Genomic DNA, 25,548 nt, shown 5'->3' with positions numbered 1-25,548 from the left:
CGCGGCGCGGGCCGGAGGTCAAACCGTCTGCCTTGCCCTGCGCATGCGCGGCCGCCGCTGCGGGGAAGGGGCGCTACCGCGCCTGCGCGCTGCGGCGCCCCCTGCCAGCGCGCGCGCCGGGCCCGCGGGGCTCTTAAAGGCGCCGCGTCCCGGTACCGATCCCGGCCGCCGGTACCGGCATGGAGGCGGCGGCGACGGCGGCTGCCCCGGGCTGGCGCTGCCGGCCGGGGGGACGGCTGGACATGAGCCACGGCTTCGTGCGGCACATCCGCCGCAACCAGCTCGCCAGGTACCGGCACCGGCCCGGCTCCCCTCGGGACGATCGTCCCCGGGCCGGTTCGGCCCCGGCGCTCCTGGGTCCCCCTCTCACCCGGTAACCGCGCTGTCCCGCCGGTGCCCAGGGACGCGTACGACCGCGCGGTGCGGCAGGCGCGGGGCCGAGCGCGGACGCGGCTGACCCCGGGCCCGGCGCGGCCCCGGCGGCCCGACCAGCAGGTGTACCGGCCCCACCGGGGCGGCGGTGAGCGCCGGGGGCACCGGGGCGGGAGGGCCGGGCTCCTGAGGGAGCGGGGATGGGGGGAGCCCGGGGGATGGGTGGGGAAGGGGAGACAGCCCCGGGGACACCGGGGGTGGGGGGGGACACGGGGAACCGAGTGTGGGGATGGGGACACCCAGGGGTGGAGGGGGATGGGGGGGACACGGGGGACCGAGAGTGGGGAGGGGGACACGGGGCTGGGGACAGCCGGGGACTGGGGACACCCAGGGACTGGGTGGACACGGGGGTGGGGGACACCCGGGGCCTGGGGGGACATCCGCGTGGGGACACCCGGGGCGCTGGCCGCGGTGGCTCCGGTTGCCCCGCTGAGGTGCGGGTGCCGCAGGCGGGCCCGGGGGCGATGCCAGCGCGGGGCCGCCCACCGAGAGCCGCGGGGCCCCCCCGGAGCCGGTCCGCGGGCCGCGCCTCTTCTGCCTCGAGTACGAGGGGGACGACGGGCGGGTGACGGCCGTGATCGTGCACCAGGTGCGGCCCGAGGCAACGGGGGAACGGGGGGTGCCCGCGGGAACGGGGGGGCGCTGCCGTAGCACGGGGGGTGCCGCAGGTCTCCACTTCCATGGGGTGCTGCGGGTGGGGGTCCCGCGGGACATCGTGGGGGGGTGCCCTGGGGTAGTGGGGGTGCCGTGGGTAGGTTAGTGGCACAGTGGGGGCTCCCCGGGAGGGTCCCTGGGGACAGTGGGGGTGCCGGGGGGGGGGGGGGGGGTCCCGAGGAGAGTGGAGGTGCCCTGGGGTGTCCGTGTGTCAGTGGGGATGCCATGGGTGGGTACCGTGGGGCAGCGGGGGGGGGTCCCCGGGGACAGTGGGGGTACCCCTGAGGGGTCCATGGGGCAATGGGGGTGTCCTGGGGCAGTGGGGGTGCTGTGGGTAGGTTCGTGGCACAGTGGGGGTGCCCGGGAGGGTCGCTGGGGACAGTGGGGGTACCCCGGGGGGTGCAGCAGGTGCTGCGGGTGCCACAGGGGGACAGCGCCGAGGAGGTGACCCGCCGGGTGTGCGCCCGGAGCCCGCTGGAGCCCCCCCTGCGCAGGGCCCTCTGCCAGCGCGTGCAGGATGAGCTCAGCAAGCGCCGGGGCACCGGGTGACACTGCCACAGCCCCCCGGACACTGCCACCCCCCCATGGGATTGGTGCCACCGCGGGGACCAGTGCCACCGCGGGGACCGCTGCCGTCCCCACCCCGGTGTCAATAAAGGTGCTGCGAGGCTCTGGTGTCTTTCACTGCTCGGGGAAACTGAGGCACGGGGTCGGGGGGAGGGGGAAGTGACGCAGCTCCTGAGTCCCCGAGTGTCACTTGTCCTCTTCAGCAGCCCAGGCAGGGTGGCCCCGTGCAGTGATATTGGCTGCCAGTCCCTCCCAGGTGCCACCATGTCCCCTCCCTGTGTGTCCCCAGCCCTGAGTGTCCCCTCCTCAGGTGCCATTGTGTCCCCAGGGTCCCCTCTGCGTCCCCCTCCTGCCCCCGGCCCAGGTTGGTGGCATCTGTGGCCAAAGCCAGGTGTGCCCAGCGTGGGTCCCCTGAGCTGTTGTTGTAGGGTCTCCCCAGGGTGGGTTGTGGGGCTGCTTGTGGGGATTCTTTTGTTGCTGTAGGGTGACCCTGAAGACCACCCACTGCTCTGTTTTTGTAGGGTCTCCCAGCAGCGAGGCACAGAGGAGTTATTGTAGGGTCGACCCCAAGCAGATTCTGGTGTTTATTAATTGTAGGGTCTCCCTGGAGGATCTGGCACGTTTGTTATTGTGAGAGCTTCCTGGAAATCATCCCGTTGGTTTGGGACTGGAGGATCTCCCGCAAGCTGATACCACAGCTCTGGTTTTGTAGGGTCTTCCCAAAGAGCTCTTAGTATTTATTTGTTGTAGGGTCTCCCCAAAACATATCCTGGTGTTTATTTATTGTAGGGTCTCCTCAAGAGTTCATCCTGCTGGTTTGTTATTGTGGGGTATCTCCGTATCAGATTCTGGGTTCTTAGTTTTTGTAGGGTCACCCCAAAACAGATCCTGGTATTTATTGATTTATTATAGGGTCTCCCCGAAGTTCATTCTCCTGGTTTGGGATTGTAGGGTCTTCCCAAAGAGCTCCTGCTGCTTGTTGTAGTGTTCCCCTTGAGTGGGTCTTGCAGAGTTTTTATTGTAGGGTCTCTTCAGAGCAGATCTTGGCGTTTATTCATTGTAGGGTCGCCCCAAGGATCACCCCGCTGGTTCGTTGTTGTTATTGTGGGGTCTCCCCAAGAAGTCCTGGTGTTTGTGGTGGGTTATTTATTTAGTTAGTTATTTGTTATGGTCCCTCAGGCTCTGTCCTCATGGGGTCCCTGCAGTGCTGGGCGGGTGCTTGGTCCCCCACTGTGGGGTGGGGACAGTGCTGGTGACAGTGCCAGGGGATGACCGTGCCAGGGCCAGCGCCAGTGCCAGCCCCAGGATGAAGAGGAGGAGGAGGCCGAGGCCGAGGGCCACCAGGTGCCACCGCCGGTGTCTCCTGCGCTGGCGCCGCGTCACCATCTGTGTGGTGCGGGTGAAGGCTTCGCTCTGTGGGGACGTGCAGGGGATGGGGGACAGTCCCACAAAGGGCTGGGGGGCCCTATGGGGACAGACAGACACACCCAGCCCTTCCAGGGCCCCGGAGTCTCTCCTTCCCAGGCTGGGTGTTCCCTCAGTGTCCCCAGCCCTGTGTATCCCCAAACCCTGGATGTCCCTGCATTGTTCCCAGCCCTGTGTGTCCCCACAGTGTCCCCCAGCCCCTATGTGTTCCCAAGCCCTGGGTGTCCCTGCAGTGTCCCCAGCCCCTGTGTGTCCCCAAGCCCTGGGTGTCGCCATGGTGTCCCCCAAGGCTCTGTGTGTATCTCGTAGGGCTCAATGTCCCTGTATTGTCCCCCCAGGCCGTGTGTTCCTAGATCAGATCCTCCCTGGGCCTTTGTGCCTCTGCGGTGTCCCCTGGGCTCCGTGTCCCCAGATTTACATGTCCCCATAAAGGCCCGCTCCTCCTCCCCAGGCCGTGTGTCCCTATAGTGCCACACCTCACCCCTGGCCCGAGTGTCCCTATAGTGCCACACCTCACCCTCGGGCCGTGTGTCCCCACAGTGCCACACCCCACCCCCGGGCCATGTGTGTCCCCAAGCCCTGGCCCTGCTCTGCCGCTGCTCCAGGTGTCCCCTCAGTGCCACCCCGCAGTGTCCCGGCCTGTCCCCGCGGTCCCACCGCCTGTCGCAGGTCCTGGGCCCGGCTCTGCAGCTGCTCCAGGTGTCCCTCCCGCTCCAGCGCACTCGCCATGTTCTGTCGCATCAGCTCCGCCACCTCCTCGGCCTCGCGCTGGCACCGCGCCAGCCCCGCCTGGGGACACGGGGGACAATGTGAGGACACCGTGGGGACACGGGGGGATGCTGAGGGAACACCGGGGATGTGGGCGCTGCAGCGAAGGGGACACAGGGACACGGCGATGCCACAGGGACAGGCAGCGACACCGGGGACATGGGCACCGTGAGGAAGGGGGAGCGTGGGGACACAAGAACCACGGGGACGGGCCCTGCGGGGACCAGGGGACTATGGGGACACCGGGGACCACCCTGGGGACAAAGCCTGACCATGGGGACACGGGCACCGCAGGGACAATGGCACTGCGAGACGGGCACACACGGACCACGGGGACAGGAAACCATGGGGACGTGGGCACGGGGCCACCTGAGGATGGCGACGGGGGGGGACATGAGCACTGCGAGGCCAGAGCACGCACGGGGACACCGGGACCGCGGGGGACACGCACGATACGCGGGGCCGGGACACGCAGGGACACTCAGGGATACAGGGACACGGAAAGTCCCGCGCGGGCCACCTCCCACCACCCCCGGGGGCCGCGTTCCTCCCTTCGGCAGGGAGAGCCCGGGAGGCGGCCCGGCACCGGCACCGGCGCCGGCACCGGGGGATCCCGAGCCCGGCGGCTCCCGTGGCTCCGAGCCCGCTGTGCCCCTCGCAAAGCGAAAGCGAAAGCGGAGGCGGCGGGGGCCGGGACTCACCATAGTCCCGGTACCGCAGGCCGGGGTCGGGGTCGGTGCCGGTACCGGTGCGCCCGTTCCTGTACCCGTCCCGCCTCGGGCTCCAGCGGCCGCCCCCGCCGGGAGGGACCGGGCCCGCCCCCAGTCACCCTCGAGTGGCCACGATCCCGGGACACCCCGGCCCGCACCCCGGGACGGGGCTCGCCAGGACCCCCCATTCAAGCCTCCCCAGCTGCCGGGCCCCGTGTCCCCGTGTCCCCAGAGAGCTCCCTGTCCCTGCAGCCCCCCAGCCCCCCCATGTCCCCAGGACCCCCGGCCACGTGTCCTTGGCACTGCCCTGTCCCCGGGACAGCCCCGACACACCCCCGCACATATCCCCAGGTCCCTGCAGAGATGGGGCCACACCAGGACCCCGTGTCCGGGGGGACCCCCATGTCCCCATCCCCGCCCTCCCCTTCTCCCCCCCTCCCAGCCTCCGAGGGTGGCAGTGCCACTACAGTGTCCTTTGTCTCTCGGTGCCTGGCACGGCCCCCGGCACCCTGGCACAGCACCCACCCCCCCTCACACGTCCCCTCATGCCTGTGTCCCCACACGTGTCCCCCTCATGACCCCACGTGAGTGTCCCCACATCCCTGGGGCCTCTTCCCACCCTGTCCCCCCGTGTCCCCACGCATATTCCTGTGTCCCCATGCCTGTCTCCCCCCACGTCCCCATACCCATCTCACCATGTCCCCATGTGTCCCTCAGCATGTCCCCGTGTCCCCCCATGTCCCCATGTGTCCCCCCATGTCCCCATGTGTCCCCCCATGTCCCCCTGTGTCCCCCACCTCACACACACACACAAGTCCCGCTGGCTCTCCCCCCCATCTGTATTTGGGCCCTGGGGTGGCCGTGTCCCCGTGGGGACAGTGGCTCTAGGTGGGGATGGTGCCGGTGGCCAGGAGGATGATGAGGATGAGGACGATGACGCCCACGAGGCCAAGGATGACGAGCAGCTTCACGTTCTTCCACCAGTAGCGCCGGGCCATCTTCTGGGACGTTGTGCGGAAGTGCTCTGACTGCAGGGACAGCGCTCAGGGATGTGGGGACACCCCTGACACCCCGGGGACCCCAGCTGCCACCCCAGGGACAGCCCTCACACCCCGGGGACCCCAGCTGCCACCCCAGGGACGCCCATGTCACCCTGGAGAACCTAAATCCCTCAGCCCCTGGGCACACCTCCATCACTTGGGCACCCCAACTGCCACCCCAGGGACATTGGCTGAGGTCCTCAGGACAGCCCTGCCACCCTGGGGACAATCCTGCCCACCCTGGGGACCCTCTGCTGCCACTCTGGGGACACCCACTGCAACCCCGGGGACCCCACAGACATCCTAGGGATACCCCCTGCCACCCCAGGGTTCCATGCCATCCCACTGGGCACCCTGCAGTCCCCTTGGGGACCCCGTTCTCCCTTGGGGATCTTGTGTCCCTTGACCTGGGGACCCAGTGCCACCTCAGGAGCCCTGCACCATCTTGGGGGTTTTGGGACCACCTCAGAGACACCGTGCCACCTTAGGGACCTTGGGTCACCTCAGGGAGCTGTGTGCCCACCCTGGTGACCTCGTGCCCAATGCGGGTACCCTGTGCCCACCCTGGTGACCCCATGCCCACCCTGGTGACCCCTTGCCCATCCTGGTGACCCCAAGCCCACCCTAGTGGCCCCGTGCCCACCCTGGTGACCTCATGCCTGATGTGGGTACCCCATGCCCAGCCTGGTGGCTCTATGCCCAGCCTGGTAACCCCGTGCCCGATGTCGGCACCCCGTGCCCCCCTCTCATGCCCCCAATGCCCCCTCACCGTGGCCTCCAGGTCCTGGCTCTTGCTGTGCAGCTGCTCCAGGTTCTCTCCTCGCGCCAGGATCCGCTCCACGTTCTGGGTCATGATGGTGGTGACGCCCTGCACCTCCCGCTGCAGTGCCCGCACGCGCCCCTCGCCCCCCGTGCCGTCTGCCGCCACGTCCGCCGGGGACCCCCCCGGGATTCCCGCCTGTGGCATAGGGCAGGGTTCAGGGGGCACCCCTGGCACCCCATAAACACCCCACCCTATAGTCCCCCCCACGGATGCCTTGGGGCACCCCCAGCGCCCCACCACCCTACAAACACCCCAGGCACCCCAAAGGAACCCGCCAAGCCGCCCATGGGCACCCCAGCATCCCCATATACATCCCCCAAGCGCTCCCCATACCCCACGTAGACCCTACAGGTACCCCAAAGGTGCCCCACAGCACCCACGAGGCACCCCACGCCCACCCCAAGCACCCTCTGTGCACCCCGGGCACCTCTCCAAGCACCCTACAGGCACCCCCGTGACCCCCCATATGGATCTCAGACACCCCATACGGATCTCAGACACCCCACACGCTCCCTGGATACCCCATACACGCTCTGAAGTATCCCATAAGTGCCTTGAGTCCCCCCCAGGCACTCCACGGGCATCCCGGGCACCTCCTCGAGCCCCTACAGGTGCCCCAGACACCCCAACAGCTCTGGCACCCCACAGGCACCTTCTGAGCACCCTAGTGACCTCCAGGCACGTTTGTCCCCAAGCACCCTGCAGGCACAGCGCGGAGCCCCCCGCACCCCGCGTGCAGCCCTCGGCACCCCACGTGTACCCCAGAAACCCCAAAGAGACCCCCTGAGCACCCTAGGGGCGCCCCTCACCCCTTATGGGCGCCCCCTTGCACCCCACAGACACCCGGGATCACCCCGGCTGCTCCGCCACGCACACCCCGAAGCCCCCACACATCACGGGGGCCCCCGTACCCCGCTCCGGTGCCGCCCGCACCCCATCCGGTGCCCCCGTACCCCCCTCCGGTGTCCCCCGTACCCAACCCCCGGTGCCCCCGGTGCCCTGGCCCCACCATGGTCCGTCCGGCCCCGCTCGGCTCCGCTCCCGCGGCGACCCCGGTCCCGCCCCGCCTGCCCGGGGCTTCCGGGAACGGCGGCAGCGCCGGGCGGGGGGCGGGCCCGGGGCGCGGCGGGGTCAGGGCGGGGTTAGGGCGGGGTCGGGGTCCTGAAGAGCCAGGGGGCGGGGCCGGGGGGTTTGGGGCGGGGCCGGGAGTCCCGGTTCGGGGTCCCGGGGACGGAGTCTGATGCGTGAAGGGGCGGGGCTTAATGGGGTGTGGCCTCCTTGTCCCGCCTCTCCTCGCCGCTGATTGGCTGCCGCTGCCGTCACGTGCGGCGGGCGGTGGCGGGGCGGGGCCGCGGCGATGGCGGCGGCGGCGGGTGCGGAGCGTGGCGGGCGGGGCGGGGGACCCCCGGGGACCCCCGACCTGTGACCCCTGACCTGTGACCCCCGGCAGGCCCGGCGCGGCGGAGGCGGCCGGAGCGGGGGGAGGCGGCGGAGCCTCCGCCGAGCCCCACCGAGTCCCCCAAGTCCTCCGGTACCGGCCCCGGGCTGGCGCGGCGGCTGCTGGGGTTCGAGCTACGCGACCTGACGCGATGGCACCGCTTCGTCCGGCTGCTGCACCGGCCGCAGGACCCCGCCGCGCTCGGAGCTTTCCGCGCTGCCTTCGGTCGGCGGGGACGGGGAACCGTGGGGAACCGGGGCTGGGAGGGACCGGGAGGGCCGGGGGTGCTTCGGGGGCACCGGGAGACCGGGGGCTGCGGGGACCAAGGGGCTCTGAGGGGCACCGGGCCAGGGAGACCACGCACGGGGGGACACCGGGGGAACACCCGGGGAACACCGGGGGAGCACCCGGGGACAGAGCGAGCAGGGGCTCGGGGAGACCGGGGGGCTGGGAGGGCTCGGGAGGGATGGGGGAGCTCCGGAGGGCTCCGTGGGGACTCGGGGGGCACAGGGCGGCTGGGCCTGCGGGGGCTCAGGGAATCCGGGGGTTCGGGGGCTTTGGGGGGGCTCAGAGGTTCGGGGAGAGGGGCTGAGATCCGGGGGTCCCCCCCTCCGAGGGGGCCGGCGGTGTCCGGCCGTGACACGTCAGCACCGGAGCAAAGGTCGGGCGATGGCCGGGGCGGGCGGAGGGATCAGCGCCCGCCCGGACTGACGGCCACTGACCGACGGACCCTGCCTCACCCCCCAGGGCTGCTGATGGCCCTGGACGTGCCGCAGGAGCGGGGCCTGGGCCACCTGGACCAGCGCTACCTGGACGGGCTGGAGGTGTGCCGCTTCCCTCTGCTGCCCTTCCTGGCGCCGCTGCCCCTGGACTGGATGTACCTGCTCTACACCATCATGTTCCTGGGTAGGGGCAACAGGGGGAACGGGGGGCACTGGGGCAGGAACGGGGGTGGGATGTGGGCAGGAGTGGGGGTGGGATGCGGGCAGGAACAGGGTGGCACTGGGGCAGGAACGGGGATGGGATGTGGGCAGGAACCACGGCAGGGGCTGGCACTGGGCAGGAATGCGGGTGGGATGTGGGCAGGAATGGGGATTGCACTGGGGCAGGCAGGGGTGGCACTGGGGCAGGAATGGAGGTGGCACTGGGGCAGGAACAGGGGTGGGATGTGGGCAGGAACCATGGCAGGGGCTGGCACTGGGGTGGGAATGGGCACTGGGATGGGCACTGGGACTGGCAGGGGAGCTGAGGGAGGCTGGGGAGACAGGCACCAGGAGGGGACAGGGGACATGCTGGGGGTCCTGTGCCCGCAGGAGCGCTGGGCATCATGCTGGGGTGCTGCTACCGGCTGAGCTGCGTGGCCTTCCTGTGCCCCTACTGGTACCTGCTGCTGCTGGACAAAACCTCCTGGAACAACCACTCCTACCTCTACGGGCTGCTGGGCTTCCAGCTGGCACTGCTGGGCGCTGACCGCTACGGGTGGGCACCTGGGGGGCTGCATGGACCCCCAGAGCACCGGGAGCCTCTGGGGACATGGGGGGCACTGGGGATCTGCAAGGCAGCAGGGTGGTGACATGGGGCTGGGGTTCCTATGGGGTGGCAGAGGTTGTGGGGTCCCTTGTGGCACCAGGGTCCCAGTGGGATAGCCCAGACCCCAAGGTCCCCATGGCCCTAGGTGCTCGGGGGTGGCACAGGTCCTTGAGACCCCCATGGCATTGGGTCCCTTGGAGTGGCACAAGCCCTGGCATCCCCTGTGGCTCTGGTGTCTCTAGGGGGTGGCACAGGTCCTGGGGACCCCTGTGGCATGGGGGGCCCCTGGGGTGGCATAGGCAATAGTGTCCCCCGCAGGTGGCACGGGCCCTGGGGGCATGTCCCCAGGGGACATCCCTGTGGCACTGTGTACCCACCTGGTGGGACAGGTGCTGGTGCCACCCTAGGCTCTCTGTCCCCAGTGTGTCCCCACGACTCTGGCAGTGGGTGACAGTGGCCTTGTCCCCCCATGTCCCCACAGGTCTGTGGACGGGCTCTTCCGGCCCCAGAAGCGCAACGCCCACGTGCCACTGTGGAACTACACCCTGCTGCGTGCCCAGGTGGGTGACACTGCCCTGGGACCCCCCGGGACCCCCGGGACCCCCTGACCCTGCCCCTGCCCCCCAGGTGTTCATCGTGTACTTCATCGCGGGGCTGAAGAAGCTGGACGCCGACTGGGTCGGGGGCTTCTCCATGGGGACCCTCGCCCGGCACTGGCTCTTTGCACCGTTCAGGTCAGGGCAGGGCAGGGCAGGGCAGGGGTGAGGAGGGGGACAGTGGAGTGCTGGGGATGGGGTGAGGGTGAGGAGGATGAAGGGGGTTGACGAGGGTGCAGCAGAATGGAGGGGTCCAAGGTGAGGATGGGGAGGGGGTGATGGGGAGGGGATGAGGATGGAGGTGGGGTTGGGATGGGCGATGGGATGGGATGGGATGGGATGGGATGGGATGGGATGGGATGGGATGGGATGGGATGGGATGGGGAGGGTTATGGGGTTCAAGGATGAGCTTAAGGAGGTTTGATGATGATGGGGAAGGGAGGGGGGCTGACAGGCTGGGGATGAGATGAGGAGGGGTACAGGGGGATGGGTTTGAGTCAAGGATGAGGAATGTGACAGACAGGAGGAGGAAGGTGAGGGAGGTGATGGGAGGGGGCTGAGGAGGGGCAGGGTGAGGCTGAGGATGGTGCTGGGGCGTGGCTGATGCCGAGGAAGGCTCCGTGGCCAGGCTGGTGCTGTCGGAGGAGCTGACCAGCCGGCTGGTGGTGCATGGCGGGGGGCTGGTGCTCGACCTCTCCGCCGGCTTTCTGCTCTTCTTCGACGCCACGCGGCCCCTCGCCCTCGTCTTCGTCACCTACTTCCACTGCATGAACTCCCAGCTCTTCAGCATCGGTGAGGGGACACATGGCACCCCCAGACCCCCCCCCCCAGTGTGCCCAGGGCACCCCCAGAGCAGCCCCAACCTGGACATGGGACCCCTGGGTACCCCCAAACACCCCCAACCAGCACGACCTCCCCCCTCCACAGCCCCCAACCCCCCCCCCCCAATCCTGAACAGGGCTGCCCAGACACCCCAAAACACCCTGGCCCTGTGCAGGGACCCCCCAGTCCCGGACAGGAGCACCCCCCACCCCCAGGTGCAGTGGGGGTCCCTAAGTGTTCTCCCCCCAGGCATGTTCTCCTACACCATGCTGGCCACCAATGGGCTCTTCTGCCGGCCTGAGTGGCCACGGGAGCTCCTGGCCCACTGCCCCCCCTGGCTGCAGGGCTGGCTCCCCAGCACAAAGCCCCCCCAGCCCAGCCCCGACTGCCATTACGGGGGCCGGAGGGCCCGGGGGGGCCTTCGGCCTCGCCAGCACTTGGCTGCAGCCTTCACCATCCTCTACGTGCTGGAGCAGCTCTTCCTGCCCTACTCCCACTTCATCACCCAGGTGGGCACTGGGGAAGGGACTGGGGACACAGTTTGGGGACAAGGGGGTGGGTCTGAGGAGAGTGAGAAGGGACTGGGGAATGTGGAGGGCATTCAGGGGCACATAGGGGGCAATTTGGAGGATGGGGGGGCATTTAGGGTGGCAAAAGGGGAATGGTGGTAGGTATGGGGGTCCCTGTCGCCTCCTTGTGCTCCCCTGTGCTCTGTGACCCCCCCGTGTCCCCTCAGGGCTACAACAACTGGACCAACGGGCTCTACGGCTACTCCTGGGACATGATGGTCCACTCCCGCTTCCACCAGCATGTCAAGATCACTTACAGGGACGGGCTCACCGGGGAGGTGGGCTACCTGAAACCAGGGGTGAGTGACCCCACCCCCCACCCCCCCCCCACTCCCAAATACGGGGACATCCCCAATGGGCCTCATTTTCCTTCATCCCTCATTTTCCCCCCGTGCTTCCGTTTCTCCCCACGTTTCCCCATCACTCGTGGAACAACCCCTGTGCCTCGTTTTTTCCTATTCCTCATTGCCTCAGTTTCCCCCATCCCTCGTTCCCCTGTCCCTCCCTGCCTCAGTTTCCCCACACCACTGTCCCCGTGCCTCAGTTTCCCTGCAGCGCTGCCCCGTGCCTCAGTGTCCCTGTCCCTCAGTCTCCCCGCAGTGCTGCCCCGTGCATCAGTTTCCCTGCGGCGCTGCCCCATGGCTCAGTTTCCCTGTGCCTTGGTTTCCCTGTGGCACTGCCCCGTGGCTCAGTTTCCCTGTGCCTCAGTTTCCCCGCGGCGCTGCCCCACGGCTCACCCCGGCTCCCCGCAGGCGTTCACGCAGAGCCGCCGCTGGCGGGACCATGCCGACATGCTGAAGCAGTACTCGGCCTGCCTGAGCCGGCTGCTGCCGCGCTACAACGTCAGCCAGCCCCAGATCTACTTTGACGTCTGGGTGTCCATCAATGAGCGCTTCCAGCAGAGGTGACACCAGGGACAGGGGACATGGGGATGGGGCCGTGGGGGACCCGCGGGTGGGTCTGTGGCAGCTGTGGGTGCTGCAGCTGCTACTTTCAGCTGAGGTTAGGGAGGACGCGGGGTTTGGGGGACACAGGGACACGCGGGGGTGCCAGTGGCTCATCCCCACAGCTGGACCTGGGGTGGACCCCGCGTGCTCTTACGGTGCCCCGTGTCACTTCCAGGAGGGGTCTGGGGACACGCGCGGGATTTGGGGGCGCTGCAGGCTCCTGACACCTTGTCCCCTCAGACTTGTGGACCCCCGCGTGGACCTGGTCCGTGCCCCGTGGTCCCCGTGGACCCCCACGCCGTGGCTGCTCCCACTGCTCGTGGATCTGTCGCCGTGGCGCCAGCGGCTGCAGGAGCTGGAGGCGCAGCTGGACGGACACATGGACACCGTGTTCATCGCAGACTTCCCTGGTGCGCTCCTGGGGCAGGGTACAGGGGTCACAGGGCATGGAGGGGTCAGTGGGGGTACAGGGAACACAGGCTCCCAGGGGTTCAGGGGCTGGGTACGGGGCGTGGGGGATCCTGAGGTTGAGGGGGGCTTTGGGGTACAGGGGGGTCCCTGTGGGCAGTGGGAGGGTAGAGGACACGGGGGGTGCCTGAGCGCTGGGAGGGATGAGGCACAGGGGGGTCCCGGGGGTTCAGAACCAGCTGTGTTTCAGGCCTGCACCTGGAGAACTTTGTGAGCGAGGACCTGGGCAACACGAGCCTGCGGGTGCTGCGAGGGCAGGTGCTGGTGGAGCTGGTGGAGCAGCAGCAGAACCGCTCCCTGCAGGAGGGCGACGGGATGCAGGTGAGGCTCAGGGGGACCCCAGGGGATTGGGGGTGCCTGGGGGTGCTGACGGCCTGTTCCCCCAGCTGCCGGCGGGGCAGTACCACAAGGTGCACACGGTGTCCCCTGAGCCCTCGTGCTACATGTACCTGTACGTGAACACCACGGCGCTGGAGCTGGAGCGGAACCTGACACGGCTGCAGGAGCTGCGGGAGCGCGTGCGCAATGGCACCGGTGAGACGGGGGGACCCCCAAATACCCAGCGCCTCGGCCCTGGGCACCCCTGACACCTCACACCTGGGAATCCCAAAATCCTTGACGCCTTGCTTCCTGGGACCCCAAAATCCCCATCACCTCATGCCCTGGGGGACCCCAAAAGCTCCGTCAGCTCAGCTCCTGGTGAGCAGTGGGCTGAGGGCGTCATGGAAGACCCCAGTCGCTGTCACTGGGGGGGCAGTCGCTGTGGGAGGACAGCAGGGTCCCCAAATTCCAGTCACCTCATTCTCTGGTGAGCAATAGCACGGGAGAATGACAGGGACAGCCAGTCCCTGTCACTCGGGTGGGGATCATGGCAACATCCCCAGTTCCATCACCAGACTGGGGGGGCTCATGGGGACCCCCAGAATCCCTACTGCTGAGCTGGGGGGGACTACAGGCACCCTACAACCCCCCTCACTTCTGTGCCCCGCCAGAACAGTCCCCACTGCCCCCCGAGCTACGTCCCCTCCTTGGGGAGCCCCTGCCCGCGGGGACCCCGCTAGACCCACTGGTGTCGCTGTTCCTGCGGCGGGAGCAGCGCCAGCAGCGCCGTGAGCGCGAGTCCAGCCTAGCCCAGCGCCTGCGGCGCTTCCTCCGCAGGAAGTTCTTCCTCTTCCGCCGCAGGTCAGTGCCACCGCCCCCCCCGTCCCCTTGTCCCCCTGTCCCTGTGCCCCTGGTGCCCATCGCTGTCCCCGCAGTACCCTAATGACGCTGATCGCGCTGCGGAACCTGGCGCTGGGCCGCCCAGCCCCGGAGCGCCTGGCACAGGAGGTGGCCTTCGCCAGCTGGCGCGGGGAGGAGGAGGAGGCTCGGCCCGAGACCAACGGGGGGGCCCAGAGGGACCCCGAGCTCTGAACACCCCAAATAAATGGAATTTTGTAAGCCAGAAATCCTCCCGTGCCTCAGTTTCCCCCGTGCCCCAGATTCTCCCTGTAAGCAGCCCCTGTGCCCTGTGCGTTCCCCACCCGCTGTACCCCTTTCCCTCCATCCCGCAGCTTCCCAGACACATTCCCTTCCTGGTTCATCCATCCCGTCTCCCTAGTTCCCCCTGTGCCTGTTTCCCCTCACACCCCACTTTCCTCCAAGCTCATTTCCGTATTCCTCAGTATTTCCCCAAACCCATTGCCCCAGTGCTCATTCCTGCCCTCTACTCCACTTCCCCCACCCCTATTTCCCCCATCCCAGGACCCTGAGCCTCAGTTTCCCCCCCACACACACTTTCTCCCCATCTATTCCCCCATATCCCACTTCTCCCTGTACCCCAATTTCTCCATCTCCCCGGTGCCTCAGTTTCCAAAATCCTTCAGCTGCCCCCTACACCTGTTTCCCCACACACTCGAGGTGGCTCCGGTCTAACCCATCGCTTTTATTGAGATTCTTTTCGAGTTCATTTTTGGATTCAGTGGATCAAAACATTCGGACGAAACCTCCCGAAAATAGTAAAACCAAGAGAAAAAAAAAAAAAATTCTCAAGGGCAGGAGAAAGCCCCCCCTGCCCCCCCCCAAGGCACTCTGGGGGCCGGAGCCTGGGCGGGCAGTAAACAAGCCGGCTTCTCTGTACCACACCGGCCACCAGCGCCACGCCCGGGCACCCCCGGCGCTCCAACAAACCCAATCCCCCCCCCGTTTCACCCCAGACTGCTGGGGGGCGGGGGGAGGGCGGGGGGAGGGGAAGGGGGGGCTTTCAGGGATCAGGAGCTGCCGGCTGAGTGCGGGGACTTCTCTGTACTCACGCCCCCGCCTCGGCGCACAATAAATACACTAAACCTTCAAGTATCAAGCGCCAAATGCCCCCCCTTTCCCCCCAAAATCTGGACAAAGTTGGGGGGATGGAGGGGTTGTGCAGTTGGGGAGTTGCTTCAGCTTTTGGATTAAAACCCCAAAAAAAAAAAAAAAAAAAAAAAAAAAAAAAAAAAAAAAAAAAGTAAAATGTTTTCCTCTGGTACCGAACCCTCAGGGGGGTTTGGGGGTCGGTTTTAGCGTGTCCCCCCCATAATGTGCATTTTTGGAACAAAAAGAGGTTAAAAATGAGGGTTAAGAACCAAACCCAGCACCAGTGAGGTCCCAGGGGGGTGGGGAGGTGGAATGGGAAGTGTCTTCCCCACCAGTGGGACGGGGGGAGCCAAAATGAGTATCCTCCCAGTGGAATGGGGACTGTGGGGGGGACACACAGGGAGCCAGAACAAGGGGTTTGTGTGTCCACCACCTGCAGCAGGATGGGGGGGACAGCGGGAGCCAAAATGGGGGGTCCCCCTGATGTAGTGGAATTTGGGGAAAAAGGGGAATGGGGAGTGATAAAATGGGGCATCCCCCCCACAGCAGGACTGCTGGGACCCAAAATGGGGTGGCCCTTGCCACAGTGGGAGTGTGGGGGCATGGGGAAGGGTGAGAGAGGGCACTTGGGCCTTTTTCCCCATCTCACAGCTCAGAGTAAAGAGAGATTTGTTAAAAACAATCCAGAGGGAATTGGGGGGACACGAGGAGGGGCTCCAGGAGAGGCACGTGGTCCCCACACAACCAAAACGATGGTGAGAGACAATGGCAGGGCTGGGGAGCCTGGGGGGGCCGGGAGCTCTTTCCCCCAGAGCCCACGGGCTTCTCTGTAACCTACGCCCGCGGGAGTGGGAGGAAAAGCCCTAACAATGCTCTTTTTTCCTCAGTATTTTAGTTTTTTGGGCACTTCCCAAGGGAAACTGTCCCTACCAAAGTGGCCATAGGCTGCGGTCCTCTGATAGAGGGGCTTCTTCAGATCCAGATCCCTGGAATACACAATTCCCGACTCAGTGAGGCGGCCCCGAGCTCCTGCCTTCGCCCCTTCCTTCCCTGCCTGGCCGGGGGTTCCGCAGCAGCGCCTCCTCCCCCTCCCCATCCCGCGGGGCGGTTGGAGCTTCCCTGGCCGTGCCCCCGGAGCACTGGGCCGCTCCCACGGGACCCGGGGAAGCTCCAAGCGCTCGGCTCCGGCGGATACTTACCCCGAGCGCGCCTTCTCTGTCCGGCCGAGCAGCTCCGCGCCGGGTCCAGGCGGAGGTGGTCCCCGGGCTGCTCCAGGAGGGACCCCCGCCCGCCCCGCCCCCCGGCACAGCCCCCCACGCCCGTTACCTGACGATGACCCCGGGGCGCAGGTCGAAGTTCTTCTTGACAATCTCCAACAGCTCACGCTCGCTCTTCTGGGAGGTGCCATAGTGGAAGATGGAGATGGACAAGGGGTGCGAGACCCCAATGGCGTACGACACCTGCAGGGGGAGGTGGGGCTGCGGTGAGGCCGGACCCCCAGGAGCCCAGCACCCACCTGGACCCAGAGCAGCACCCACCTGGACCAGCACCCTGCGGCACAGCCCAGCCTTCACCAGGGACTTGGCCACCCAGCGCGCAGCGTAGGCGGCCGAGCGATCCACCTTGGTGTAGTCCTTGCCTGAGAAGGCGCCACCCCCGTGCGCGCCCCAGCCCCCGTAGGTGTCCACGATGATCTTGCGGCCTGTCAGCCCTGCGTCACCCTGTTGGGGACAGCAGCGTCACAACCCTGTCTGCGTTGTCACCAGTGTCATTGTCACCGAGCCATCACCGTGCTGTGACCACTGTCGCGTTATCGTTACCACACTGACTCTGCCACCTCTGTGCCAGTCTCACCGCCATCGAACCATTCTAACTGCCACCACTGTGCCACCCTAAGTGTCACCATCACCACATCAGCACTGTCACCACATTGTCACCAGCTCTCAGCACCTCATCACTGCTGCCATCACTGTGCCCTCATTGCCATCACAACTGTCACCACCACAGTGCCACCGCTGCCACCACCACGCTGCCCCCACAGTGCCCCCCGGGCTGCACCTGGGGCCCGCCAATGACGAAGCGGCCGCTGGGCTGCAGGTGGTAGATGGTGTCATCATCCAGGTACTTGGGGGGCACTACGGCCTTGATGACCTTCTCCTTGAGTGCATCACGCATCTCGTCCAGACACACGTCCTCGTCGTGCTGCACCGAGATCACGATGGTGTGCACCCGGATCGGGATCACCGCCCCGCGGTCCTGCATGTACTGCACTGTCACCTGCCGGGGGACGCCAGTCAGAGGCCAGGCGGGGAGCACGGGGCTGCGAGGCTTCTGCGGACCCCCCCCCGGTACCTCACCTGCGTCTTGGAGTCGGGGCGCAGCCAGGGCAGGGCTCCGTTGCGGCGCAGCTCAGCCAGCTTGGCGTTGAGCTTGTGCGCCAGGACGATGGTGAGGGGCATGCATTCCTCCGTCTCGTCCGTGGCGTAGCCGAACATCAGCCCCTGTGGCACAGGGACAAGGGGGTCACGCCCAGCCCTCGGTTACGCCACGGCAGCCCCACGGCTCCGGAGCTCACCTGGTCGCCGGCGCCAATGTCCTCCTCGCTGCGGTCCAGGTGCACTCCCTGGGCGATGTCCGGGGACTGCTGCTCCAGAGCCACCAACACGTTGCACGTCTTGTAGTCAAAACCTGGGGGGACAAAGGGGGCTCTGGTGAGCCCGGTGCCACCCTGTGCTGTCGCTGAGGTGGTGGCAGCCTGGGACACACCTTTGGAGGAGTCGTCGTAGCCGATGTGCCGGATGGTGTCCCGGACCACCTTCTGGTAGTCCACATTGGCCCGGGAGGTGATCTCCCCCGCCAGCAGGATCATCCCGGTTTTGGCGACCGTCTCTGCAGGGACAAGGGGTGACGTCAGTACGGTGTCACCTCCACGTCACCTGCCGGCTGTCCCCTGGTGCCCTTACTCACCACAGGCCACCTTGGCATCAGGGTCCTGCTTGAGGTGGGCATCCAGGACAGCATCGCTGATCTGGTCACAGATTTTATCTGGGGACGTGAACACAGAGCAGGAGGCGTCACGGTGGCGTGGGACAGCCCAACACGGCACAGCCCTTCCTTCCGGAGCCTCCAGCACAGGGATCGGAGCCCCACAATCCAGGAGCCCCCTAGGGTGCACACAGCCCTTGCCTCGTCCCCAGTCTGGAATTCCAGGCATGTCCCAGTTAAGCTCCAGCTCCAACTAAGGCTGAGCCCTGTGGCACCACTGAGGGGATCAGACCCACGTGTCAGCTTCCCAAATCCGCAGCACGCTAGCTCCCAGCAGCTATGCCTCTGGCCAAAGCTGCTCCAGCCGTGCCCCACCAGACACCCAGCTCCCTCCTGGCTCCCGGGGTGTTTCGTGTGGGTGGGGGTGTCCCAAGGGCCACGCCAAGTGTTCCCGGGACTGCAGGTGTCCTTGGCAGCGACCTTCTGGGCAGGTTCTGGGCAAGGACAAGGCAGTGCCCAGCTGGGGGGAGGGAAGAAGGATCCCCCGGATGCTTTTTGGTGGGAAAGAGTGAAGAAATGGACGCCGCAGCCTCCTCTCTCAGGCAGCGTGGGGAGAGCCCCAGAGCAGGCACAGGTTGTGCCATCGGGTTGTGGGTGTTCGAGCCAGAAGGAGCAGAGCTCTGGGGTGCTGTGGGGCCCGATGGGATCCGGAGCTGATGGGAACTCGGGAAGTGCTGAGTGTACCCTTAAAGTGGGTGCTGGAGCTGAGAGGATTCAGGGGTACTGGGTGTGCCCAGGCAGCGGGCGCTGGGCGTTGGCAGCCGCCCCCACAGATTAACGGTCATGTGCCCCAGCCCGGCGAGGACAAAGACCGGGAGAAACCGGCACCGGCTGGCACCGAGCTTGGGGGGCTCCAACCACCGCCCAGCTGCGGCGAGAGGGCACATCTGGGGAGACCCACGGGACTCCATCACCGGCCGGGCGACACCGTCGGGGGACGTGGGGTGGGCTGGGCTGAAGGCGACACTCTGATCCTCCAGGGGGGATGTGTGTGTGGGGGTCACCGGGCCCGCCTTACCCCCGGCATCCAGGCGGGGACGGAGCCCGGTGCGGGGTCCCGTAGGGTGCGGGGGCACCGGGAGCGGCTGAGTCACAGCTGAGTCACGGCGGTACCGGCCCCCCCGCCCCCGCCCCACCGTCACCCCCGTGTCCCGCCCCACGCGGACAGCACGTGCGCGCCGGTCCCGCAATGCGGCGAGCGCGCGCCCGCCTCACGCTGCGCGCGCGCCCGGTCGCGTCACCGCCCGCCCCCCTCCCTCTCCCCCCAAAACGCCCCCGGCCCACTCTCATTCCCTCCATCCTCATCCTCACTTCCTTCATCTTCATCTTCACCATCCTCCTCCTCCTCTACCCCCCCCCACCCCCCCGCCCCCGGCCGCGCCTGCGCGATCGCCGCCCCGCCCAGCCCCGCTCGGCCCGCACCTGGGTGCCCCTCGCCCACGGATTCGGAGGTGAAGAGGAAGGTGCCCTCCTCGATGAACACCTCGTGGAAACCGTTCAGTTGCCCGTTCATGGCGGCGCGATGGGCGGCGACAGGCGGAAGGGGAAAGCGGGAAAGCACAGGAGCAGCAAAACCCGACCTCGACAGCAATGGACTAAACGCGGCCCCTACCGCGCCGCCTCTAGTTATAGCCTCCTCGCCCCGCCCCGCTGCTGCTCCCAGCCAATGGTGAGCGTCATACGGGCCACGGGGGCGGGGGGCCAGAACCACTGCAGTCGGTCGGGGGGGCACATTACGTAACGCGGAGCTTGGGCTCAACCTCCGGGGCAGTCCTTAGCGCCGCACTGCCAGTCGGCCACTTACCGGAGTTAATCCGCCGGTCAGACCGTCTCCTCTGCCCCGCACAGCGCAATGTTGCGGGCGGACATTGATATCCCCGCCGCACTCCCCCGTCGTGTCCGCATGGTGTCTCCCGCACGGCCCGGCATCTCGAATCGCGCGGCAGCGCACGCATGCGCCCAGCGACGGCAGGGAGCGCGCATGCGCGGTGCAGGGCCCGCGGGTAGCGAGGACGGCCACGCCTCCCCGCCGCCATCTTGCGCAGACCGGTGTCGCCATTGTGCGACCTCGGGCCCGCCGGGACCGACCCCGGCCCGTCCCGCCCTGACCCCTGCCCCCGGTCGCAAGCGGTCCCGCGGCTACCCCAGGCGCTGCGGTCCGGCGGGGCGGGCCTGAGCCCGGGCAGAGCCGTGATGGTGCCCTCGGCCGTTTGGGCCACTTGACGCCTGATGCAACCCGCGGCCCGTGTTGCCGGTGCAGGAGCAACCCCGGCTCCGGCTTCCCCCGACACGGGGGCTCCCCTCCGGGCCCGGCTCGGAGCTCCCCCGTATCCCGCTGCTACATCCGGGGCTCGGCGGGAGCTTGGGCAGGACGCACGTGGGCAGGACAGAGCGACACCCAGGACAGACAGACGTACGGCCCGCAGGGATGGAGATGCCCCCACAGACGGATCTGATAAACACGCAGGCTCTCAGCATCCAGCTGCTCACCGCTGGCAGCGCCGGCCCGGGGACAGACGGACACACGGACACCGTTCAGATGGACACTCCTGTGTCCGTGCCAGGACAGAGGGACGGAGCCGACCATGTGCTCCCTGGAGGCGGGGCCTTGGGACGCACCCCACCCACCGAACATTTGCATAGTGGGCAGTGCTTGTCCCTCTCCGGTACCGGGGAGGTGCCGACGCCCCCTCCCCATCCCCCTTCCCTCCCCTAGCACTGGAGACGGTCTGGATTTTTGTAAAAAATGGTTTATGGGTTCCATTTTCGTATAAAACATGGGGGCAGCCGAGCCACTCGCCCACCCCCAGCTGCCGCACCACAGCCCACGGTGTGTCCTACTCAGAATCTAAACCCATCCCAATGCTTCCTCTACAGTCAATCTTCTATGCTCTTCCTTTGAACTATTCCTTAAAAAAAATCCCTTGTGTCCCCGAGATGTTCCTGTGCCCATGTACAGTACAATGACGGGGGGATCCGGTGCCGTGCTCCCTCTACGCTGTTTTCTGCTGTCCCTTCTTTCCAATCAGAGACTTGTGGATGTGGGGAATGACACCTGCAGAGAGCGGGGGAGAAATCCTGTCACATTGCCTGCAGAATTCCCCAGAATCTCCAAAAAAACCTCAACTCCCCATTTTGTGAATGTCGAGTGAATCCCCTCAGTGGGAACCCAGGCAAGCAGCGAGGCCATGCACTTAAGCCAAATTCCCACTTGGTTTCCCAAATTCCCCCCCTTGCTAAAACCCCCACTCCAGGAGGGACCAGGGGACCCAGGCCCACCTCCACCAGCGATGGTGGCTTTGATCAGCGAGTCCAGCTCCTCATCCCCGCGGATGGCCAGCTGCAGGTGCCGGGGCGTGATCCGCTTCACTTTCAGATCCTTGGAAGCGTTCCCGGCCAGCTCCAGCACCTGCAGGACAGCGGGAAGAGCTGGGAATACCCAAATCCCCCCCCCCAAAACCCCCATATTCCCCCAAACCTCCCCCGAATCACCCCCAAACCTCCCCCAAATCCCCAGGGCTCCTGCAGGGACTGTGCAGGCAGTCCTACCTCAGCCGTCAGGTACTCGAGGATGGCTGCGCTGTACACGGCTGCCGTGGCTCCCACGCGCCCATGGCTGGTGGTCCGAGTCTTCAGGTGCCTGTGGATGCGGCCAACTGGGAACTGGGGGGGCAATTAACAACCTCATTAACACCTACAGCCCCCCCCAACATGCATATTTACACCCTGCACTGCTGACTTGGGATGCAGCTTCCAGGAGCAACTCTCCAAACAGATCACTATCCAATTCATTTATTACTTGTTAATATATTATATATAATCTACTATATATATTACAATTAATCACTATCCAATTTATGTATTACTTGTTAATATATCATATATAATCTACTATATATAATATATAAATATATGCTATTATAATACATTATATTGTGATATATATTGTATAACTATATAATTTAGTAAATTTTAGCTATATCTTGTATAGCATAAAATAATTGTATTTTAATTATAATAATTATTAATTAGAAAATATAACCAATTACTTCTCCCAGTGAATCCTCCCATCCTCTGGGTCCCACCTGATAGCAAACCCCAGGCTCCTCATGGCTCCATAAGCCTCCCAGTGCCAAAATACTCCATTTTGACCCCAAAGCAGAGGTTTGGAGGTGCCATACCTGCAGCCCAGCCCTCTGGGAGCGCGACACGGCCTTGGCCTTGGCCTTGCCACTGTCCTTGCCCGCCTTGCCGCCAGCCTGGGGGAGAAAGGGGCCCGTTAATTAATCTAATCAGTCCCTGAATCCAAACAATCTCGTTAATTCTAAGCCAGTGGGACTTGCTGCAGGATAAGCTGGCAGCTCCCTGGCAACTCGGGGCCTCTCAAACCATGCAGATCCAAGAGGATAAACAAGGGAGGTTTTCAGGGTGCAGCAGCTGCTCCCTCACCCAGACGTCTCATCCTGCTGCCACTATTCCCAGTATTTTCCAAAAAATGCTAAATGGGGGGGAAACAGCCCAAAATCCTATTGCTGAGCTTTTTTTTTTCCCAGCAGCTGTGAGCCCAGTTTGTTTTCAGATTGCATTTCCCCACACGCTGACGCTGGGCACCAGGCAGGGCACTGTGCCTGTATATGGGAATGTGAATCCCATGGGATTCAGGGGTAATTCCCCTCCTACTCCAGAGTGGGAAAACACCCAGGAGCCCCAGAAATGGTGGATTTAACGAAAATCACGTTGGAAGGGGTGGAAATGCCAAAACCAAGAGTTCAGGAGTTGCTGGGTAACAAGGAAGAGACGAGCACGGGTTTGCTGGGCTCTCCCATCCGCTGCCAGGAAATCCATGGATTCCAGGGATATGGGAAGACCCCATGACGTTATTAATCACTAATGAGAGCTGTTCCTAATGAAGGTGAGAGCCGTGGGTGACGCAGGAAAGCAGAGGGAGCTGCACCCTCCCCGTGGGAAAGACATCAGCAATCCAAAATCTGCTACTGGTAAAAAACAAAAAAACAACAGGGATTACAATCCCAAAAACCAAGTTTTCTAGCCCACAGAAAGACAAGGAACAACAGCAGAGGGAGACAGGAGCCTGAACGCACCCTGGATACTCACAATCCCTGTTTTTCTAGAAAATATTGGTCCTACAATCCCCATCCCCTCTAAAAAGGAGGAATTTTGGCTCATGGTGAGGGAGCTGAAAGGATTCAGACGTCAGAAGAGCAAGTGGAGCACGTTAATCCTTAAAACAAGATCCTGGTTAACCTGGGAATATCCAAGACCTGGGTCCCATCCCAGCCAGGTGGGAGTTAACACAAGGTTCAGCTCAAACACTGGAGAAAAAATTAGTCACGAGGGGGCATTAATTAATCCCGAGGTGATTAAAGCAAGCAGAGGGCGCCGGGTGAGGCCATGGGGGACCCAGCAAATCCACTCTGTAGGAGTTACTTTCATCAGGAGAAAACATTGCTCCATCGAGGAGGGCATTTTGGGGGGTAGAATTGAGGGGCGGAAAGTGAGATTTATGGGAAGGAAAGGGGGAGGCAAGGGGGATTTGTGGACATTTCCTTGCTCTAGGAATAAAAGGCAGCATTGGGAAAAGCACTGGCTGTTCCCACCGAGGGCTTTTATCAGCCAGCTCTGAACTTTCCCACTGCCCCAGCAGGTTTTCCAGCTCGGAGCTGCCTGCCAGAGACATCTTCACGGGGTGGGGGCTGACTAGGAAGAGCAAGAAAGGTCTCGCCGTGGAAATCCCGAGCTTCATCCCGATTTTCACCAGCCTTCCACGGCACGTTCCCCCAGCCCAGGTGCCTCCGACTCCCTGTGGGAGATCATCGCACCCCTGACAGGAGTGAGGACTCCTCCCTCCTGAGGGGGCAATCCCGAGGAATTCCGAGGAATTCTCTCCTCACCCTCCGGGTTGGGACAATCCTTGTGGCATCGCCATCCCTCCTCTCCACCACAGCCCCTCGCTGGGAGCACATTCCCGTGCTAAATCCTCCTTGGATCTGACCCGCTGCCTTTTTTTTTTTTTTTTTTTTTTTTTTTTTCCTTATTGCTTCAAACAGGATAAAACCCCTCCAACCAGCAACTTCTTATCTCAAGGCACACATTCCCAAACATCCCCGAGCACAAGTTCTTGGCGGCAGCAGGAGTTGCATAATCCAACGGTGTTTCCATAAACGCGGAGGGATCGGGGAGCCCCCCACGGAACCCCCCCCGAGCCCACCTGTGGATCCGCAGAACTCCCCAAGCCCCCTGGAGAACCACAGAACCGCTCCTGTGGATCCACGGGATATCTTCGGAGAACGACAGGACTGCCCGAATCCCCTACAACCCACAGAAAGCCCCTGTAGAACCACGGAACCCCCTCAACGGTCCTGCAGATCCAGGGAACCCCATAATCCACATCCCCCTGCCCACCTTCGCTGACAGCTCCAGATCCGGCTCCCCCCGTTCCCCCTACCGGGCCACAGGAACGGGGCACCGGGGAGAATGAACGGCACGTTTCTTCCCGCCCGGACCGGGCCGTTTCCCCGGGAAGCGGGCTGAGATGTATCCGCGTAACCCCGGAGGAGGCGCCGGGTGGTTGACAGACCCAGCTCGGGCCCCTCGATCGTTTCCCCCACGACAGCCACTTCCTCCCGTCCAACCGACCCGCAACCGGCACGAACCGGGACCGAGGAGACACCGGCCGACACCGCACCGCTCTGACAGCGCTGGAGCGCACCGGCGGGGCCGGATTTGGAGGGCAGGACAAACCCCCTCCCCGGGAGCCGGGCGGCAGCGGCCACGGGGCACCGGGGGAGCGCCGGGCCGGACCCAAGGTCACGGACCGGGGCTCGGCCCCCTCCCCCCGCCCGACCTGGGCTGACAGGGGCGCCCATTGGCAGCCCTACGGGGCCCGGCTCGGCCCGGCCCGGCCCGGCCGTGCTGTCCTGGCCGGCCCCCCGAGTCCCGAGCCGCACTGCTGCCCCTGCCCTCACCATGGTACCGCCGCCGCTGTCCGAACCCCAAAGCCACCGCCGCGCCCGACCCGCCTCAGGAGCCGCCAGACAATGACCCGCCCGGGCGGGGGCGGCGGGCCGCGCTGCGGCGCGACCAATCACCGCCGCCCATACTAGTTTGAACATCCCGCGGCGCCCAATGGGCGAGCCGCTTCTTTCCCCGTCCATCACTGGCTCCGCCCCGCGGCTCGTTTAACGGCTGTGTTGCCTTTGCACACGGCACGCAGCGGGGTGAGGGCGGGGCGCGCTCGCGTCGGTGACGTTACTGCCCGGCGAATAGCAACAACTCGCACCGCGACGAGAGGTGGGGTTATGATGATAGACAGTTGTCTGAGCCAATCGAAAGCGGGAGGTGTTTCCCGCCCATTTTATCGCT

The 25,548-nt window shown here is 65.1% G+C and overlaps 5 protein-coding genes across 6 annotated transcripts; 2 read left to right on the top strand and 3 right to left on the bottom strand.

Annotated features, from left to right (window-relative positions):
- The first annotated feature begins 75 nt into the window (after positions 1-75).
- Positions 76-1,756, top strand: C28H2orf68 (chromosome 28 C2orf68 homolog). Its single transcript, XM_054000542.1, has 4 exons — positions 76-289; positions 402-520; positions 882-1,021; positions 1,513-1,756. Exons 1-4 carry the CDS (start codon positions 180-182, stop codon positions 1,633-1,635), a joined length of 492 nt encoding a protein of 163 aa, XP_053856517.1. The 5' UTR covers positions 76-179; the 3' UTR covers positions 1,636-1,756.
- A 3,620-nt stretch (positions 1,757-5,376) lies between these two features.
- On the bottom strand, positions 5,377-8,292 carry VAMP8 (vesicle associated membrane protein 8; the record flags this gene model as incomplete). Its single annotated transcript, XM_054000477.1, has 3 exons — positions 5,377-5,584; positions 6,366-6,554; positions 7,429-8,292. Coding segments are annotated over 3 exons (1,197 nt in total), but the record flags the coding sequence as incomplete, so codon positions are not given.
- On the top strand, positions 8,000-15,277 carry GGCX (gamma-glutamyl carboxylase). The gene is made up of 15 exons (XM_054000508.1): positions 8,000-8,082; positions 8,605-8,763; positions 9,171-9,336; positions 9,869-9,947; positions 10,015-10,121; positions 10,612-10,775; positions 11,055-11,314; positions 11,542-11,673; positions 12,127-12,278; positions 12,562-12,731; positions 12,980-13,110; positions 13,176-13,323; positions 13,782-13,971; positions 14,046-14,225; positions 14,734-15,277. The coding sequence occupies exons 2-14, from the start codon at positions 8,613-8,615 to the stop codon at positions 14,200-14,202; spliced, it is 2,007 nt and encodes a 668-aa protein (XP_053856483.1). The 5' UTR covers positions 8,000-8,082; positions 8,605-8,612; the 3' UTR covers positions 14,203-14,225; positions 14,734-15,277.
- On the bottom strand, positions 14,699-19,788 carry MAT2A (methionine adenosyltransferase 2A). The gene is made up of 9 exons (XM_054000533.1): positions 19,588-19,788; positions 18,088-18,165; positions 17,887-18,009; positions 17,696-17,808; positions 17,478-17,621; positions 17,179-17,397; positions 16,659-16,841; positions 16,447-16,580; positions 14,699-16,106 (listed from the first exon to the last, which is right to left on the bottom strand). The coding sequence occupies exons 1-9, from the start codon at positions 19,676-19,678 to the stop codon at positions 16,004-16,006; spliced, it is 1,188 nt and encodes a 395-aa protein (XP_053856508.1). The 5' UTR covers positions 19,679-19,788; the 3' UTR covers positions 14,699-16,003.
- A 1,107-nt stretch (positions 19,789-20,895) lies between these two features.
- LOC128820052 (histone H2A.V) lies at positions 20,896-25,360 on the bottom strand. Of its 2 annotated transcripts, none has more exons than XM_054000540.1 (5): positions 25,152-25,360; positions 22,347-22,424; positions 21,715-21,828; positions 21,445-21,574; positions 20,896-21,220 (listed from the first exon to the last, which is right to left on the bottom strand). In XM_054000540.1, exons 1-5 carry the CDS (start codon positions 25,338-25,340, stop codon positions 21,159-21,161), a joined length of 573 nt encoding a protein of 190 aa, XP_053856515.1. In that variant the 5' UTR covers positions 25,341-25,360; the 3' UTR covers positions 20,896-21,158. The 2 variants fall into 2 exon arrangements, with proteins under 2 accessions (XP_053856515.1, XP_053856516.1); XM_054000541.1 differs by having other exon boundaries at positions 25,206-25,360.
- Positions 25,361-25,548: the final 188 nt, after the last annotated feature.

Source organism: Vidua macroura, chromosome 28, assembly GCF_024509145.1.
Source record: "Vidua macroura isolate BioBank_ID:100142 chromosome 28, ASM2450914v1, whole genome shotgun sequence".
NCBI classification, from domain to species: domain Eukaryota; kingdom Metazoa; phylum Chordata; class Aves; order Passeriformes; family Viduidae; genus Vidua; species Vidua macroura.
The sequence above is the reverse complement of the archived record's forward strand: the minus strand, read 5'-3'. Positions and strand labels throughout refer to the sequence as shown.